The 18637-nt window shown below is 36.0% G+C and overlaps 2 protein-coding genes across 2 annotated transcripts; both read left to right on the top strand.

The window, feature by feature from the left end:
- The first annotated feature begins 2910 nt into the window (after window positions 1-2910).
- LOC130730876 (sister-chromatid cohesion protein 3) lies at window positions 2911-13731 on the top strand. The gene is made up of 22 exons (XM_057583012.1): window positions 2911-3102; window positions 3218-3389; window positions 3601-3713; window positions 3848-3940; window positions 4073-4236; window positions 4318-4554; window positions 4680-4824; window positions 4939-5117; window positions 5215-5360; window positions 5448-5575; window positions 7135-7308; window positions 7784-7945; window positions 8023-8223; window positions 8318-8455; window positions 8543-8746; window positions 8858-9002; window positions 9748-9854; window positions 9948-10085; window positions 10908-11152; window positions 11234-11358; window positions 12648-12881; window positions 13500-13731. The coding sequence occupies exons 1-22, from the start codon at window positions 3055-3057 to the stop codon at window positions 13511-13513; spliced, it is 3312 nt and encodes a 1103-aa protein (XP_057438995.1). The 5' UTR covers window positions 2911-3054; the 3' UTR covers window positions 13514-13731.
- A 1446-nt stretch (window positions 13732-15177) lies between these two features.
- Window positions 15178-16580, top strand: LOC130730875 (60S ribosomal protein L21-1). The gene is made up of 2 exons (XM_057583011.1): window positions 15178-15479; window positions 16136-16580. The coding sequence occupies exons 1-2, from the start codon at window positions 15243-15245 to the stop codon at window positions 16391-16393; spliced, it is 495 nt and encodes a 164-aa protein (XP_057438994.1). The 5' UTR covers window positions 15178-15242; the 3' UTR covers window positions 16394-16580.
- The last annotated feature ends 2057 nt before the right edge of the window (window positions 16581-18637 follow it).

Here is an 18637-nt window from a genome sequence, read left to right as displayed (position 1 = left end):
AAAATGTATTCATGTGTAAGAAAATATCAATTGCATATTCACTTTTAACAATTCTTTTGGGGTCTGATATATATATATATATATATATATATATACTTTCAAAAAAAAAAAGATATATATATATATATATATGTGTGTGTGTGTGTGTTTTTTTTTGATAGGCCCTGTATAGCCACAAATACTTGCCAACGCAAACCTATTTCGGCCAATTGACTAGGATTTCTAGCAACCAAATAAGGAACATTAGGGGGCTTGTACGAGATTTCTTCCAATTGGCCTTAGATTTCACATACACCATTAAGGCATTTCATAATTACCTTTATCTTATAAGAAGACGTCTCTCCAAAGAATAATAAATCATACGGAAACAAGTGGGTAATATGAGTCATTTCTAGAGAGTGTGTTAGGTTTCCATCGAGAATTATCCACCTTGTGTTGAAACTGATGGGTCATCCACTTAATACAAAGTATAAACAAATACAATGGCAAAGGATGTCATTGCCTAATACATCTCAAAGGGAAAAAAATGTTAGATCTTCTCCCATTGAAGATAACTCGAAAAGATCTCAACGAAATGCAACTCATAACCATATCGCCCAAAGAATAGAGAACCAAATATCCAAAAAAGTGTATCACAAGAAGCTCCAACGGATACGACCACAGCCAAGACATCATCACCACTACTACATTTTTTGTAGCTAATACCTTGTCACCATTAAGATATTTCATAAGTACCTCTTCCTCAATCACATCTTCATCAATGCCTTCGTTAACCACATTAATGCGTTCTAAACTTACTTAGCATTCGCCTCACCATTAATGGCGTTTCCTTCTCTATTGTATTCATTACATTGAACCTGGACTCAGATTCACGTGTCGTAATAGAATGACCACATTGTCAGTGTTGTCAAACTCGCGAGTTGACTCTTAGAGTCGCAAGATTCTACATTTCTAGGGTCCCCAAATGAGTCAAATTGCAAGAAAATTCCAAGGTTCTTGGAATTGAGCAAACTCGACACTTATTTGGTAAACTCGCATAGACTCACTATTCCACACAGAGTATACGATCACGGAGAAAACAAATTTTACCATAAATTCTCAAATTAAAAAGGGGGAATTTGGGGTTTGCAAGAAAAGCTTACAACAAATACTAAGAGATAAATCGGGTTTCATTCCAATCCAACATTCTCAAAGTCTTTGAGCCCTAGGAGAATAGGAGACATCGTCGTTGCCTGAGGAAGAAGATGTGTCATCGCTGCTGCCGTTGTTAGTGTTTTGCTTTTCTCTCCTTTTTTTCATTCTCATCTCAATTATTAGTTGGGTCACTTCTCTTTTCGCTAAATTCCCAAATTAAAATTGGTGATTTGGGGTTTGCAGGAAAAGCTTACAACAAATACTAAGAGAAAAATTGGGTTTCATTCCAATCCAACATTCTCAAAGCCTTTGAACCCTGGGAGAATAGGAGACATTGTCGTTGCCTGATGAAGAAGCTACGTCGTCGCTGCTGCCGTTGTGAGTGTTTTTCTTTTCTCTCCCTTTTTCCATTCTCATCTCAAATATTAGTTGGGTCACTTCTCTTTTCGCTTCTTTGATTGCATATATGATCGAGTTTCATTGTTTCATTTCTTTCATTGCACCTTCTATTGACTAGGTTTTCATTGCATTTTCTCTTTATTTAGTTTTCATTTTCATGTTTGTTGAGTTGTTCACTGCATCTGTTCACTCTTGGTACTTTGGTTATTTATGTATTTCATTGAACTTTGCTTTATTATAAAGTTGGATATTGAATTTATTTGGTTTAGTGTCTCCTAGATAGTCATAGTATGTGCTCTTGTACACCATGACAAATTTTATTAAGTATTTTTTTTTGTAGACTCTTGCGAGTCTACAAGTAAACTCTATATAAGGAGTTTACCTCCCCAAAACGAGTCTGATAACCAACCTTGCACCGTGCCTTTCCATAGAGTTACCATTATCCCTGTTGTAGCCTTCATAACCTTACACTAGTTTCTCTGAGCAATGATCCACGACCCGAAAGTGGGTGTCGTCACCGCCATATTAGACATCGCTGGTTGCACCTCTGTTTGAGCACTTGGTGCATCACCACCTTATTGAGCAAGAGGATATTGTTAAACTTTATGGCCAAAGCAGCCGCATTTGAAGTTGATAAGGTTAATACCCTTATATTCTCGATCATTCAACAAAAACCTTAAGATTAAGGCCTTTCAAAGGTCAATTTCCATATAAATACGAGCAAACTCCCTCGTCTCCATTACTAACCTTGTAGGACGCCCAGAGCCACTATCTATTAGGGTATGATCATCAACTTTCACGAACCAACCAATAAGATTTCCAATCATGAGAATAATATGGCTATCATATTACTCAATTGGGTAGGCAGGAACACAAACCCATTAAGCCACACACTTAAATCCGCCTTCTGATGTAATGAAGGATAACCCAAAGTTCGCTGTTAAACACACGATCATAATCAACCTTGTTCGAGAACCGAATCAAGAAAAATGTTGTATTTGGGATCAATAATCTCCAAGCCACCCCCTGATTGCCAAAGTCTAGTAAGCCACTTCTTCAAAAGGCTAAGCCCCACTTTCTTCCCCCAAAGTTCAACGATAATCGTCCTTTGCCAATGCCGGCAAGTGAGTTTAATCACTGGACATAAATGATCTCTCCCCTCCCAGCCCTGCACTTCTGACTCCTCTTCCCCATCCGACCAAAACACCAAACCACTCACCGAGAGCCTCTTCATTCCCCTCCTTCATAAAATCACTCTTTAAATAATAATACCATGAAAATATTAATTAATTAATATTTAACACTAACACAGTTTTTATGCTGATCAAGTAAACAATCAAACACAAAAAAAAGGTATAAAAAGCAGTTGAAAAATTGGAGGTCTTGCGTAGTAAATAGCTGTCATTTGGCGGGAGAATTCTTAATCCCTATTTCCAGTGCTAAAAATCAAACCCCTCTTTATAATTTCTCTCCCGAAATCGAAATCGCAGTGTTGCAGTCCTGCAGAAGAAGCTCTAGGTCATGGAAGATCCAGCTCCACCCTCCTCCGAAGCCTCCACGCGCCGCCCCGTCAGTTTCATTTCTCACCGTCCACCGCAACTTCTCATTCAATTTCTACTTCTTCTTCTTACAAATTGTGCTGTGATTCGATCTAACTTTGTTTTTGCTGCTTTGGTTCGAGCAGAAGAGGGGAAGGCCTCCGAAGCAACGCCTAAAGGAAAACGACGCCGCCGAGCAAGCTGAGCGAGAGAGCTCGCCGGATGATTTAGAAGAGCCACGCCCGAGACCCAAGCGGAATCGTGCTCACGAAGGAACTTCCAGTATGGCTGCCAAACTCGCTGAACAGACCTTGATTGGTAAACTCAACACTCTTCTCTACTTCCCTTACAGTTCAATTAGTCGAATATTTAGGGTTTGGAATGAACTTAGCTGTTATTTTAGCATGTTTGTTATTACCGTGGATCTTCTTGTTCTGCTTTAAGTAAGTTCTTAATTTAGCTTGTTGTAGATTTTGTTATGCAGTAACTGGTTTGCGGCTCATTTTGGTTGTTGTATGATTTTCTGCAGAGGCGGTCAACGGTAACGGCAAACTGATTCCTCATGTGGTCAAATTTTGGGTCGAACGCTATGAAAAGGATCCGAAACCTGCCATGTTTGAACTCTTGACTATGCTGTTTGAGGTAATACAAATTGCATGAGCAGTTAAAAAGTTTAAAGGAGTGCTAGAGATTAGACATCTTTATTTTTTTCATGCAAAATTTAAGGGGTTAGGAATTCTTACTGATATGGGGAACTGAAATGTTTAATGGTTCAGGCATGTGGAGCCAAGTATTGTGACAGGAGTGATCTACTGGATGATACTGATGTTGATGATGTTGTAGTTGCTCTTGTCAACTGTTCTAAAAGGGTATACAGCATACTAATACAACATATTTTCTTTTATTTTTGTTTGCTGTTTGTCACTTTCTCTATATTATTAAGTATTAACTTCATGGCTGTAGACATTTATCCTCTCCTTTTTTTATCATTGACATTCTAGGGTGAAGTTGAAGATTATCTAAATTCCAAAAAGAAGGATCATAAAAACTTCAAAGAGAATCTAAGTTCATTCTGGGATAACTTGGTTCGTGAATGCCAGCACGGACCATTGTTTGACCAGGTTTTATTCGACAAGTGCATGGACTATATCATTGCACTGTCATGGTTAGTTTGATTGCCTAAGGATTCTGGTTTTGGAAAATTATATTTACACACGATAACTTATGTGCTTCTGTATCTATGTAGCACCCCTCCGAGAGTTTACCGTCAAGTTGCTTCATTGATCGGTCTTTGGTTGGTCACCTCATACATAACTATTGCGAACATGCTTGGTGCACAAAGAGAGACTACCCGTAGACAATTGGATGCTGAAAAAAAGAAAAAATCCGAGGGGCCTCGGATGGAATCACTAAATAAAAGGTTTTCGGATACGCATGAGAAAATAACATTGTTGGAGGAGATGATGCGCAAGATATTTACTGGGTAGGCGTTTTCTACAATACTAAGAAGCTATTTTTTTTTGAAGGAAAAGAAAACACTGTTTCATCATGAATATTGCCATTATTGTGGCTATATATCTAACATGTTCATTTAATGCTTTTTTGAAGCTTATTTGTCCATCGCTACAGAGACATTGACCCCAATATTAGAATGTCATGCATTGAGTCACTGGGTGCATGGATCCTGTCATACCCATCCCTTTTCCTGCAGGATTTGTACTTGAAATATCTTGGTTGGACCCTGAATGACAAAGTAATGAACAGTTTTTAATTTTTTTCTTATGTTTCCACCATTAATTCTTCTTGTACTATACAACTTAATTTTCTATTCTTTCCTTTTACATTTTCCCCTTCCTTGAACTTGTAGAATGCTGGTGTGAGAAAGGCTTCTATAAGCGCTCTGCAAAATCTTTATGAGGTGGATGATAACGTGCCAACACTTGGTTTATTTACTGAAAGATTTTCTGGCCGGATGATTGAGCTTGCTGATGACATTGATGTTTCTGTAGCCGTTTCTGCCATAGATCTTGTTAAACAACTGCTAAGGTCTGAATTTCACACATTTTTAATGGGACACCTTTTTGCTCGTGAGTTTTTACACAACAGATTGTAAATTGAGAATTGGTTTCTTGGTTTACTGCAGACATCAACTTATTCCTGAAGATGACTTGGGTTCTTTGTATGATTTGTTGGTTGTTGATCCCCCAGAGATCAGGCATGCCATTGGAGGATTAGTGTATGATCACCTGATTGCTCAAAAATTTAATAGCTTCCAATCAGGATCAAGAGGTCTGAAGTCAATTCTTGAACTTTTGACTTAAAATGGATACTGTTATTTTGACCAAGACAAGCATGTGATTGGACAATTTTTTCCAGGTGAAAATGACAATTCTTCTGAGGTCCAGCTTAAGAGAATGTTGCGAATTCTGGAGGAGTTCCCTCAAGATCAAATTTTGAGTCTATATGTGATTGATGATGTATGGGATTACATGAAAGCTATAAAGGTATTTCGGAGGATGTCGGTCACAGTGGTGGCATCTCCTTTTGACCAATACATATTTTGTTTGACTGTTTTTTTTTCTCTGTGGATTGAATCTTCCAATCCTAGGATGTGATTGACAGTAGGGAAGTGCGAGGGATGGTGATAGATAAAAATAGGGTACATATGGAGTGCATGCCTGGATACATAAATTAAGTTCACTGTTTCATCTACATTCTTCCTATTTTCCCCCTCTACCAAACTTGCGTAGTTATCTGTTAACTTGGACTTGACATAGCCAGCAACCTGGCTTTGAAAACTAATGTTATAAATTTGTTGAAAATCAAATTTTAAAGGGAATTACTTTTGGCACCGGGGGTGGTGCCAAAAGTAGTCCCCAATGTTAAATCACAGCAGTTGGGCTCAAGCTCATGGCATTTTCCTTTGCCTGGTTTGTTAAAGGGGAGGAGGTGTCATAATACCGATGTTTACCTTTTTTTCAAAACAAAATTACTAATATTTAGTGTTTTTTAAATTTTAGTTCTTGCTTTTGGTCCCATGATTTAAATATGTAATTTATTTATTGATTTCTCTTATTTTAAATTTACATTTGTAAACCCTTTATTAGTTGTGAAACATGTACCATATCATGGTAAATTTGGCTTGGCAAGGTGATGTACACCAACATTAGTATTGTTGAGATATTCTAAGAAGTATCACTGAAGTTTATGCGAGGAAAAATATTGGGAAAGGCAGGGCATTAATGAAGGGGATGTGCATGGGAGATTTCTTGCTACAGCCTACTCATGTGGCAACTGGGGATTGAGAAGTGAGGAAGGATGAACTCAGTTAGAGAAAATGTTTAAGGGCAGAAAAAGTGAGAGAGGGAAGGGGTGAGAAGTTGTTGGAAGGTTTTGACGCCCTTAGGCCTGTGAGGTGGGAAGACCCTAAAAAATATACTGATGTTTATATCTTTGCTTTCTGTTTTTCAGTGTAATCTAGCAGGGTTTTCGTTTCCCTGCTGTTAGGACATATAATCCCTTGTTTCTTATTAGTAAAAATCTATTCCTATCGCTAGGCTTAGTCAAATATAATGAGGGGTTGGTAAGGATAGTTAATGGTATGTAAACTTGTAGTTAGAAATCCTAGTATCTCGTACTGTAATTACTATATTTTTGGTATATAGATAATCTATTAGGAGTGGTTTCCATATTTCATTTATTTAATGATTTGTTTTCTTATTTATTAAGACGATGAGGGTTTACCATTGGTAGAAATATAATAAGTTTATAATTTGTGTCACATTGTATTAATATTAGTTTCAGATTGTTCCGTCCCTATTCTCTCTTTTCCTCCCTAGCTAGCTAAAATCCTATAATTTGAAAACTTTTACCAATTGGATGGCCTTTTGTTTGGATTTTCTCACTCTTTTTGATATCTGCATAATGTATTCGCTCACATAACTTTAAATATGTGTATATTGTGCCTGAGAATAACACCTAAAAGTTTTAGGCAAATTTATCAACGTGTTGTAGTGAGTAATATTCAGTGGTTTCTTGATGGCAGTCAATATTTTCCTTGCAGGATTGGAAGTGTATTATATCCATGCTCCTTGATGACAATCCATTGCATGAGCTCTCTGATAGTGATGCAACAAACTTGGTGCGGCTCTTGTGTGCATCTGTGAAAAAGGCTGTTGGAGAGAGGATTCTTACTGCTACTGATAATAGAAAGCAATACTTCACCAAAGCCCAAAAAGTTTGTCACCTTGATTTTTCAATTTTTTTAACTCCAATTCCTGATTTGTGAATTTTTTTTTTGGCAGAATGAGTTTTCTGTTTATATTTATACTGGTCTTTGACATGTATATCTCACGATGTTAAATGTTCCAAAGTAAAAGTCTCTGCAATCCATGGTTCAGATAATTTGACAAGATAATTTTATTTATGGGACAGAATTTTGTTCTTGCTGTCATTTATGCATAGAAAATCCAATATATAAATTGTCTATTTTTGTATTGTATTTTCAAAGTATAATTTCTTCAGGCAATGACAGCTAAATCATTTTGGGCAGAAAATATGTTCACTGGATCCTTAACTTGTAACAATTCTAATAGTAGTCTTCTTTGTTGCATCTGTGCTTATGCTTGTGATTATTGATGTTCATTGTGCTAGAAGATTTGTTTAGGGTTATCTGCGACAGGCTCTAATATCTTTCCTCCTACAAATGACAGGAAGTGTTTGGAAACAATAAACAGGATATAACTGTTGCTATGATGAAAAGTTACCCATTACTCTTGCAGAAGTTTATTTCAGACAAGGCAAAAGTGTCATCGCTGGTTGAGATTGTTTTGTATATGAACCTTGAGTTGTATTCCTTGAAGAGGCAAGAACAGGTTGGTGAATCATTCTTGCTGGTTGTTTCAGACTGTTTATGTTGTCTCTGAAAAATTAATCTATGGTTGCTTTTCAGAATTTCAAAAATGTCCTCCAGCTCATAAAAGAGGCATTTTTTAAGCATGGTGACAAGGACACTCTAAGAGCTTGTGTGATGGCAATCAACTTTTGTTGCATAGGAAGTCAAGGGGAGTTGCAAGATTTTGCGCGTAATAAATTAAAGGAACTTGAGTATGAAGTTATTACTAAGCTGAAATCTGCAATTAAAGAAGTAGTGGTATGCTCTTCTGAACTCAAACATAATTTTTTTTTCCTCTGCTACATGTGGATCTTGTAGGAGAAACTTAACAGATTGAGAGATGACATTGCAGGATGGTGGTGATGAATATTCTCTTCTTGTAAACTTGAAGAGGTTGCATGAACTCCAAGTGTCTAGATCTGTGCCTATTAATATCCTATATGAAGACATTGTCATGGTGCTACGTGAATTTAGGAATTTGGAGGATGAGGTGTGTAAATCATTGCTCACAGTAGGCATTTGTTTCCCATGACCTTCTTGTTTGTGTCTGATTAATTTTCTGCTTATTCCCATTCAGGTCGTTTGTTTCCTTCTTCTGAACTTGTATTTGCATCTGGCTTGGGGTGTGCAGTCTATAAGAAATGAAGAAAATATTTCTACAGCATCCTTAACTTCTCTCGTTTCTAAGCGTGATACCTTGTTACAAGAACTTGAATACTTTCTCAACTTGGCTCCTGACAGCAAGGAAGGGGGTAAACTTGGAAGTGAACTTGCTTGCAGGGTAAGAGAACACAGACTTATTTTCCTTTTTCTTTCTCTAATTTGTATGTGCTTCTGTATATACTGTCTTGAGTCACCGGATTTGGTCTGATAAAATGTGTTATTGCGAAAGGTATGCTGTATACTTGCAGAAATGTGGATCGTATTTAGGACATCAAATTTCAGCAAGACAAAGCTGGAAAGGTTAGGATATCAGCCAGATGCTCACGTGCTTCAAAAGTACTGGGAACTTTGTCAACAACAGCTTAATATTTCAGGTAACCCCATACACATATGCTAAAGACAGTAGGCTAGTGCAAGAAACTGGGTGAGAGGACTCTTTTTATTTGAAAGTAAGAGGAGTAAATCTTGACCATGCAACCATATATGGATGATTAAGATTTGAAGTTACTTAATGGTCACATAATCACTTTAAAAGTGATATGACTTGATGTTTCATCAGTTGACCATTTGCGGTAAGATCTAATGGTTGAGATTTGCTCCTATTACCATGAAAATGACCATCAGACCATCTCACTCGATTTATGTCCTATATAACCATATCTATCTATATGTGTGCATCCTGTTAGTTGAGAGTATGAGAAAGTTAATATTGACAATCTATATACAGCTGTGGTGAATATTATGTTATCTTCTTTACTCATCAGATATGCCCCCTAAATATAGACATTTTTTTGGAGGTGAGGTGCAATATTGAATAGAGAAAGGAATGACATCCCAAATGAAATGTGATGACTGATGAGATCTTTGTTAGCATTGTTCCAATTTTAACTATTTTTCAACTAAGTCTCCAAGTTGTGTCAGATGTGTGTCCACGACAATAAAAATATTTTTTTAATCAGGCACTTGGTGAGGAGTATTTGACATGTGTTGTTTGGGTGTTGGTGTTTGAATCATGTCTGCCACTCTGATACCTCAAGAAGGAGAAGTGTCTGTGTTTCATAGCTGTGCTCTTATCTTGTTTATTGCTAAAGTCTGTCATACTTGCCTATTGATTTTCAGATGAGGCAGACGATGAAGATGTTAACAAAGAGTATGCTGAGGAGACAAATAGAGATGCTGTTATGATTGCTGCTGGAAAGCTTATCTATAGTGATGTTGTTCCAAAGGTGAAAAGTTATGAATATTGCCACTTACCTGGCAAAATTAATTTTCTTGCTGCTGAAAATATTAATGCCAAAATCTGGCTACTACTAATGCAGGAGTACCTTGCTTCTGAGATTGTTTCTCATTTTTTAATGCATGGGACAAGTGTGTCTGAGATTGTAAAGCATCTGATCACAGTTCTAAAGAAAAAAGATGCTGATCTGGCTACCATTTTTGTGGAAGCACTTAAAAAGGTAAGACTGGGGTGTATAAGTGATGTTCATGGATACTGCTTATATATGCATGGTAGATAAACTGATAAAGTTGGCTTTTGTCCTTATCAGGGTACCAGCACCTTTAGCAGCAATAAACGGTCGCTATTTAGCCATATGTCCTATTTAATTGTAATATTAATACGAAAATAACTTGCTATATTATTTTATATTTCAAGTGTGTGGGACACTTGGCTAGATATTGGCTTCCAATTGCTACTGTGTACCTGGGGTTTGGCTTGTCTTAAGTGAGGGGGATGCTATTTTGAGGATAAAGTGCAAGGATAACTGCTGATTGAGAAATCAATGGTTGATACATAGAATACATGCACATGTGTAAGAAACTGAGGTTAATAAAATCTCCACTGTTGACTTTCTGATTAACGGTTATGAATCCAAGTTTTATCCTCTAAAATGCATCCTGCACTTTAGATGAGCCAAATCTAAGTACTGTACCCTAACAAAATGAAAAGGCACTCAAGAGTACTGCAATAACTACTTTCTTATCTTATATTGATTTCTCATGATTTATATTGCTAGATCATCTTCCAAACCTTCCATTTTACACTTATTTTCAGCTCAATGTTGGCACAGTTCGAATAGGATCACTTTTTGCCTAGAATTATCACTGCAACTGGACTTGTTTCTTTTCAATGCTTTATGCATTAAAAATATTAATTGAGTTTGTTGAAAATGAGGATCGATCTGTCTGCTATCCTTTTGCATCAGGACGATCTCCATTTTTATATTTCACTGTCTTGCCCCCTCCTCTATTCTGAATTCTTCACCAATTTATTTTGGTAGGCATACCATAGGAGTGAGAATGTTTCCGCAGAAAACAACTCTTTCTCAGAATGTAAAAATCTGGCTGCTCAGCTTTCTGGAACATTTATAGGTGCCGCCCGGAACAAGCACCGGTCAGACATTTTAAAAATTGTCACCCGTGGTATTGAATATGCTTTTGCAGATGCTCCAAAACAGTTGTCTTTTCTGGAAGCGGCAGTACTCCATTTTGTGTCAAAACTCCCTGCACCAGATGTGTTGGAAATGTAAGAGCTTGTTTCTCAATGTTAGTGTCATTCAGAACCATTTGCTTCTGTATACATTTTAATCAGCTTCTTTGTGAATAGTATGACGAATGTTCAGACACGAACAGAATATGTCAATACAGAGGAAAATCCCAGTGGCTGGCGGCCCTATCATACGTTTATTGATAACTTGAGAGACAAGTATGCAAAGAATGAAGGCTTTCAAGGTAACTTAGGCAACCTCTTTTCCATTTTTGTTAATTGTAACACACAGCCAAGTACTTGTCAATTGTCATTATAAAGCAACAACCTGTTAGATCTGTACTGAAACAAAATATATAAAATAGTAATGATTATTTTTAAGAATTTCTGAAAAGTTGTGGCTTGTTCAACAAGTTTTTACTCTAGGCCACTCTGGGTCCAACATGTTGACCTTGGCTTACAGGCGCAGTCATTCACCTGATTTTTGTGCAAGTGCACTTGTGGTGTATACTTTACATTTTCTGTTGGGCAATGTTTGTTGTATCTCTGTTGCCTTTTCCTTTGCTATTATTTTGTTCATGTAAAATATATCCCCTAGCATGAAATTTTTAAGCTATGATAAGCTAACAATGAGTGCATTATGGAGTATATGTAGTTCCCACATTCAGAGCAACTAAGATTGTGATTAAAGTTTTTTACTTTTATTCTTTGATGGGTAATCTTTGACTGGGTTTTTTGCACTACTTATATAGAAAGTTATTAGTTATCTGACAAATGATAAAACAATTAAGGAATTTAGGTTTGCCACTTCGATACTGCTCATTGGTCATGGACGGTACATGATTTAATTTACAATATAGCAAATTTTCCCAACTGTAGCAAATAAGGAAAATGTTAATATTAATACTCACGGCTCTAATTAAAAAGGTTTGGTTGACTATATAGGTCAGAAATCAAAGTTAAGGTTTTGTTAGATGTGAAATGATGGCTTTGACATTGTTGTGTCGTACTGGCAGTTAAAGTGAATATCAAGTGCAGGAAGGCATATTATTTTACTAACAGTTTCAATTATGATTTGCGTGTCGGTTCTTTTAAATTGATTATTCTTGTGGGTTTTTTTAGAGCCGTTTGCAGTTTTTTTAAATATCTAGGTTTTCCCTGTTTATTACTTGGTCATGCACTTGTATTAGTTCCACTGAATGAGCTCTTTTCTGGAGATAATGTTGAATGTTGATTTCTTCTTATATGAGAGAAGCAGTTCAACTTTGCAATTGCCTCAGGCTATAGCTTTATAACCTTTATATTATGAAAAGAATGTATTGTTTGGGACTGGTAATCATAATATTTTGGCTGACAATTGATTGAAGTTGAACACTGCAGTGCATGTGAACTCAGTTTTCCTTTAACCACATCTTTCAATAAATTTTTATTTTTTACAAAATTAATGATAACTAAATGACTTCAATTATTTTCTTTCCTTTTCTTAGTAATGGATATATTTAATGTAAGGACTGACAGAGATATTCATTTTCAGATGAGAAAGAAGGGGTTTCTATTAGGCGTAGGGGTCGTCCCCGTAAAAGGCAAAACATACCAGCAAAGAAGCTTTTTGATGATCAGAGTTCAAGTGAAGATGAGGATTCCATTAGTGCATCCGAGCAAGATGGAGGGAGGCAAGAGGAGGACGATGAAGATGCTCCTTTGATACAATCAATCAGATCATCATCTAAGTTAAGGTCGCTTGGAGTCTCTAGGGAGGAAAGCAAAGGTCAGACAGTCATTGAATTCCGTGAAAGCTATAGATAATTTCTCTGCGTCTAGAACATCAGGGATGTCATATTAGCAACGCTAAGATGTGGATATTGATCTTAGAGCTAGAATTTAGATATTCATACTACGGCTTAAAATATATGTGCGTGACTGATTTTGGAAACAATTTTTGCTTTACAAGCTAAAGATCATTTGACATGATGTTGAGTATCGTTGTAGTGCTTGCTTGATCTTTGCCATTGTGGCCTTGTAGGTACAAAACAGTCATTTTATAGTGTACATGCTTACCTAATAAGCTGCTAGTTTTTTCTCAGCGGTAGGAGAATTTTCTTTAAATGACTTGTCTTGGAAACTTAGTGATTCAACCATGTTTTGTCAAACTTTTCTGACCAAGTATGCAACTTAATTGGAGATTGCAACCTTCCTAAATTTCTCTTCAGAAGATAGAGATTATTGATTGTCAGTGTTATCTTATGCTGCTTTGATTTTTCTTCTAAAGCTAATCGTTAATATTGTCACATGTTAGAAGTACGATCGTCTAGTCTCTTCCCCATCCGGGAAAAAGAAACTAACTGTACATTTCTCTAAACTGTTGTCACTGTCTTTCATTGTGCAGGGGCCTCAAGCTAGCTTCGCGAAGTTGTAGGTGACGAGTGTATTTGGAAATGGATTCTGCATGTATTGATTACTATAGTTGTTAAGTTTAGGAATGCTAGTATGTAATTCGACTTGCTGATTGTATATGATAATTGTACTAAAAAGATTGCTAGCTTTACATTATGGTTGTCACCATTATCTGATCTTATACTGAAAATTATGAAGTATAGCGCTTTTGTGATTTGATCTCATTGATTGCTCTTTACTTCTAAGGTTTTACGATTAGTAATAATAACTAATTAGCTTGGGTAAATCACCAAAGATGTACCTTGGGTAAAATCACTCTGCTGAGGTGCCCAATAATATTTCAACACGTGTTTTAGCAAATGCTAGCTTATGACACCTAAGACTATGGTGATTTTAAATAAACCCCCAAAAAATATACTGAATAATGTTTAAGAATTCTCCATAGTTTACATTTAAGATTTTCTGCCCGCTGTTCATGAAATATAATTTTAGACTGATTTTGAAAAAAAAAATGTAATAAAGCATTTTCAAGTAATACAAGACGAAGATAGCATTGATAGTTAATATTCACTCGATTTTTCATCTTTTCATGTATTGTAAGATGTTTTTTTAGGTTGGAAATGAAAAACAACACAAACAGCCAAGAGAATAAACAACTAAACAAAGAGTCAAAGACTACCCATTCTCCAACAATATTGATGTATTGTGAGATGTACACTAACAATGTTATCGAAATGGCATTTTATTGGTAATTTATAGTATTTAAATGGTATTTTATAAGTTTTGTATATGGTATTACCGTATTAGTATCGAGTGTCTTAGTATTTCTTTGTATTCAAGATTTTTTTTTATTATCTGATAATTTATTCTGTAATTAAAATATAATCCGGCTAAAATATATTGTACTAATGCTGAATAATTCTTATATGAGCACCTTGTTGATCAGGAATAAACAGTTAAAATCTAAATATAGTTTTGAATTAAATATTAAATTAAAAAATTATGAAAATTGAGATATACCAAAAACAGAGAGGGATTATATATATTGAATTTTTGTTGGTCCGCTCTAATTTTTGCATATGCATTTACTATTCCATGTTTGATAATTCGTTTCCTTTTTTTTTTGTCAAGATTGAAGTTGTTTTTTTTAAACCACATGTGGCGTAGCAGGTTAGTTGACTCCGTCTCTTTCCTTCACCCATAGAAGTGAAATGCATATTGTGATCATCCGTTTTTCCGCTTAGTGTGAGCACCCACGACAAGAGAATTAGTCATTGTTGTTGACGTGGATACTTGTGCTCGCCTAAACAAAAGAAGAAGTTTTTTTTTTCCTATAATGTAATTGTTCAATCTATATATTTACAAGTAACTATAAAACAAACTATTGAGTTAAAAAAAAACTATAAAACAAACTATTAAGCTAATAAATTTTAACTACACCCTAATAGATTTTTTTAATCATAATAAATTGAAAAAATAGAGAATATATAAAATTATTTCGGGGAAGAATGAAAGAAATTTATTTGATTTAATAATAATATTATACAAAAATATTTTAATATTTTTTTTGGGTCAAAATGTTAATCTTTAGAAGTTTGGCCCATTAAGAAAAGCCCATTGCGTAACCTAAACCCTAGTCATGAGCTATATAAATGTATGCAGAGATTCATCATCTCCAATTCTCCACCACAGTTAGCCGAGAGAGGGAGAGAGTGAGGAACCCTAATCGTCGAAGATGCCTGCCGGTCACGGTCTTAGATCTCGCACCAGAGACTCCTTCTCTCGCCCCTTCAGGAAGAAGGGAACCATCCCCCTCACCACCTACCTCCGTACGTACCGCATCGGCGACTACGTCGACGTCAGAGTTAACGGCGCCGTCCACAAGGGTATGCCTCACAAGTTCTACCATGGCCGCACCGGTCGTGTCTGGAATGTCACCAAGCGCGCCATCGGCGTCGAGGTCAACAAGCAGGTATATATCTATATCTCCCTTTCACCCGATCTGTTATTGAATGATCATTTTTGTTATTCTGATTCAATTCGTTGGAGTCGATTTTGTTAGGTTTGCTGATTTTTTGTTAATTGTTTACTCGGTATCTTTGTTAAGATTTGAATTCTGCAGTGGTTTTCATTTGATATGTGGATACATTTTATTGAATGTCAGACATTCATTTCTGGTTTTGAATTTATGTATAAGGAATTTTAGGGTTTATACTTGCTGTCTAATTTCAGATTATCGTTGTTGGTTTTTGAATCCATGAATTTAGGGTTTATTGTTGTTGTCTATCAGGTGTATGTTATAAGTTTTAGGGTTTATATGGCTAGCGTAATTTTCAGTTGTTTATGTATTTTGTAACTGTGTACTACTGCTGTATTGTAATTTATATTAACTTTAATCTGCTCCTGGATGCAACTGTGTACTGCTATATGTATCCTGTTGATTTAGTTAGGCAATTCTGTTTTGAGTTACTGCAGCTGCTGCGCTTGTACTTCATTGGAGACCCATTTCATTTGCTAGTTTGAATTTGTTGTCTATGTCTCTTTAGTTGCTGACTGCTTTGTTTGATGTTTAGTTTGTGGCTTGGTGCCTTTTACATGCTTGTTGAAATGCTGCTGTGTTTGGTTCAGGTGGGAAACCGGATTATCAGGAAGAGAATTCATGTGCGTGTGGAGCATGTGATGCCATCCCGTTGCACTGAGGAGTTCCGTCTCAGGAAGGTTAAGAATGATCAGCTGAAGGCCGAGGCTAAGGCCAAGGGTGAGGTGATCAGCACCAAGAGGCAGCCTGCTGGGCCCAAACCAGGTTTCATGGTTGAAGGCGCCACATTGGAGACTGTCACTCCTATTCCATATGATGTGGTTAATGACCTCAAAGGGGGCTACTAGGTTCCTGTTTGTTAGACTGCTTATTTTTGTTTGGGTTCTTAGTTACCCTATTTTGTTTTTTCATTTGAGGGAGCTTTATATTTTGTGATCAATCAGACTTAATTTTGACTTGTTTCTTTCTAAATACAATGGCATGTTCTATCATGCTGGTTATTATTACCCCCTTTTATGGATTTTGTTCTCTGAATATCTGCTTCTGTGGTTTTTTTAGAGAGTTTCGCTTGAAGAGTTTCCTGGAAGTCTGCAATGTTTTCATTGTTTTATTTAAAATTGCCTGATTATGACTAGACTAATAATGAAAATCAGGTAATGGAGCATGTTTTGAATATTAGTGTTAGCATTTCTCTCAAACTAGTTTGTTGGTATTTCGTGTTTCATGTAATATTTAATTTTCCACAATTTTGGTGATGTAGGCTAATTATTAGAACGGTTTTGAAAACATGCTCTCTTAATCCATTTTTTACGGGCATTAGTTTTTGTTTCTTAAAAATGTTCATCAAGATTTTTCACTTATTTGATGAAAAAATGAATTAGACTCTAGCCTTGCTTTATTGAAGAATAATTTGACCAGACTTCAATAGTTGGGTACTTGTGTTAAATATATGGGAATTTGATCTAAGCATTACATTTGTCTTTTGGTAATAATGATGTTTTTCTATGTTGCTTAAGAATAATGGTGCAACAAAGCCATTAGGGGTTTGAGAAAAGCGGTGAGACTACTGCATGTGATGGTTTTTCTCTTTGCTTAAAAAACATAGGGTGGTTAAAACTTGGTAATTTCATGAAAGTAATTGAGTAGGACCAAAGTAAAGGATACGTGCTCATACTTCATCACTCAAGTCCAATGCAATACAACTCCTCTTAGTTCAGTTTCTAATGAAACTGACTTTGCTTTTGCCGTTTATGATTGCAATAAAATTGAGCTGCCACTGCATATACCCAAACCACCTTAAATATCAATCTGCAACTCTCCCCATTTCCCATAATAGAAATCTTGCATATTTTTTAGACAATTTGGAGTATTGGAAGATGAAAACACCATTACATTGTCTCTAATCTCTTGCTTATGCTTATTTTGTCAAATATTTACTTCCATTATCCTTTAGTTTTCCTCTCCCACTTTATCAATTTATGTCATAGTGCCACATAGCATTATTTCTTTATGTCATAGTGCAACATATGCATTACTTCTTTGGTTCCCTTTTCCACCTTTCTGGTTCTGATAGTGAATTTTAATTCATTGGTTATCCAATTTTCTGAGGGCAGCTGCATTAGCTTCGGATAGTTTAGTGCGAAGAAGTGCACATGGGGCGAAGACATGACACTTAATGACAACCATGCATAATCCTAAGCTATATGTTCCCTGGGTTGCTACAAAAATGGATGGAAGGTAAATTATTTCTAGCTAGCATTCCAAAGAATTAAATACAATCAATGGGTTCATGACATCCGGCATATGATTTTCCCACGCGTTGAGATCATATTCCGTGAGCTAAATTTATTAGCGGACAATTTAGCTAGGAGCGCTCATGTGCTTAGGTTTGGTATTCATGTTTTGCATTTCCCTTTAACAGAATGTCGTAGCTTATCGGTTCAGATGCATTGGAGGCTTTAGCCTCCTTCCATGCTCCTGAGTTCTAGTGTTTCCACTTTTGGCACTATTCCCTTCCATATAACAAAAGAAAGTAACAATCAATTAAAAATAATTTAGAGCACTTGTATTGTACTGTTATTGATGGAAAATTAATTGTTCCACAATCACTTGCAAGTCAATTGATTTTTTTTTCCGATTTCACTCAAGTTTTCAATTTTTACACTTAAACTACTCCAAGTTGTAAATTGCATTGTCGTAGGCTTGATCTTATTCTTAATATCCATCAACTCACTGTAAATTTCAATCTTATTCTTTGCTTTTTCTCCTTTTGTATTTGGGTTGAGTACTCCTTGTACTCCCTTTTTTGCATAGTTTGGCTTATAAAAAAAAATCAACTCACTGGTATGGATAACCTAAATGGTACTTGATGGATTAAAATTTCTCAAGTCTCGAGTTCAAATCCTACTGGTACCTAGATACCAAAAAAAATATCCATCAACTCACAAATTTACTCACTCAAATAGATATTTGAGAAGTGCTGCTATTTGGCACGACACCAAATAACACACTCTCGCACAACCATTGTTTGTTTTGTCGTCCCAATATTATTCGTGCTTTTTATCATTATCCCAAGAAATTTTATACCGTTA

The sequence above is a fragment of the Lotus japonicus genome, chromosome 1 (assembly GCF_012489685.1).
Source record: "Lotus japonicus ecotype B-129 chromosome 1, LjGifu_v1.2".
NCBI lineage: Eukaryota > Viridiplantae > Streptophyta > Magnoliopsida > Fabales > Fabaceae > Lotus > Lotus japonicus.
The sequence above is the reverse complement of the archived record's forward strand: the minus strand, read 5'-3'. Positions and strand labels throughout refer to the sequence as shown.

Excerpts from the sequence above, each read along its gene's own strand:
- LOC130730876 (XM_057583012.1), top strand. The coding sequence starts at position 3,055 with ATGGAAGATCCAGCTCCACCCTCCTCCGAAGCCTCCACGCGCCGCCCC. Across the intron at positions 3,714-3,847 it reads TCTTGACTATGCTGTTTGAG|GCATGTGGAGCCAAGTATTG; the intron begins GTAATACAAATT and ends TTAATGGTTCAG. Across the intron at positions 9,003-9,747 it reads ACAACAGCTTAATATTTCAG|ATGAGGCAGACGATGAAGAT; the intron begins GTAACCCCATAC and ends ATTGATTTTCAG.
- LOC130730875 (XM_057583011.1), top strand. The coding sequence starts at position 15,243 with ATGCCTGCCGGTCACGGTCTTAGATCTCGCACCAGAGACTCCTTCTCT. Across the intron at positions 15,480-16,135 it reads GCGTCGAGGTCAACAAGCAG|GTGGGAAACCGGATTATCAG; the intron begins GTATATATCTAT and ends TGTTTGGTTCAG.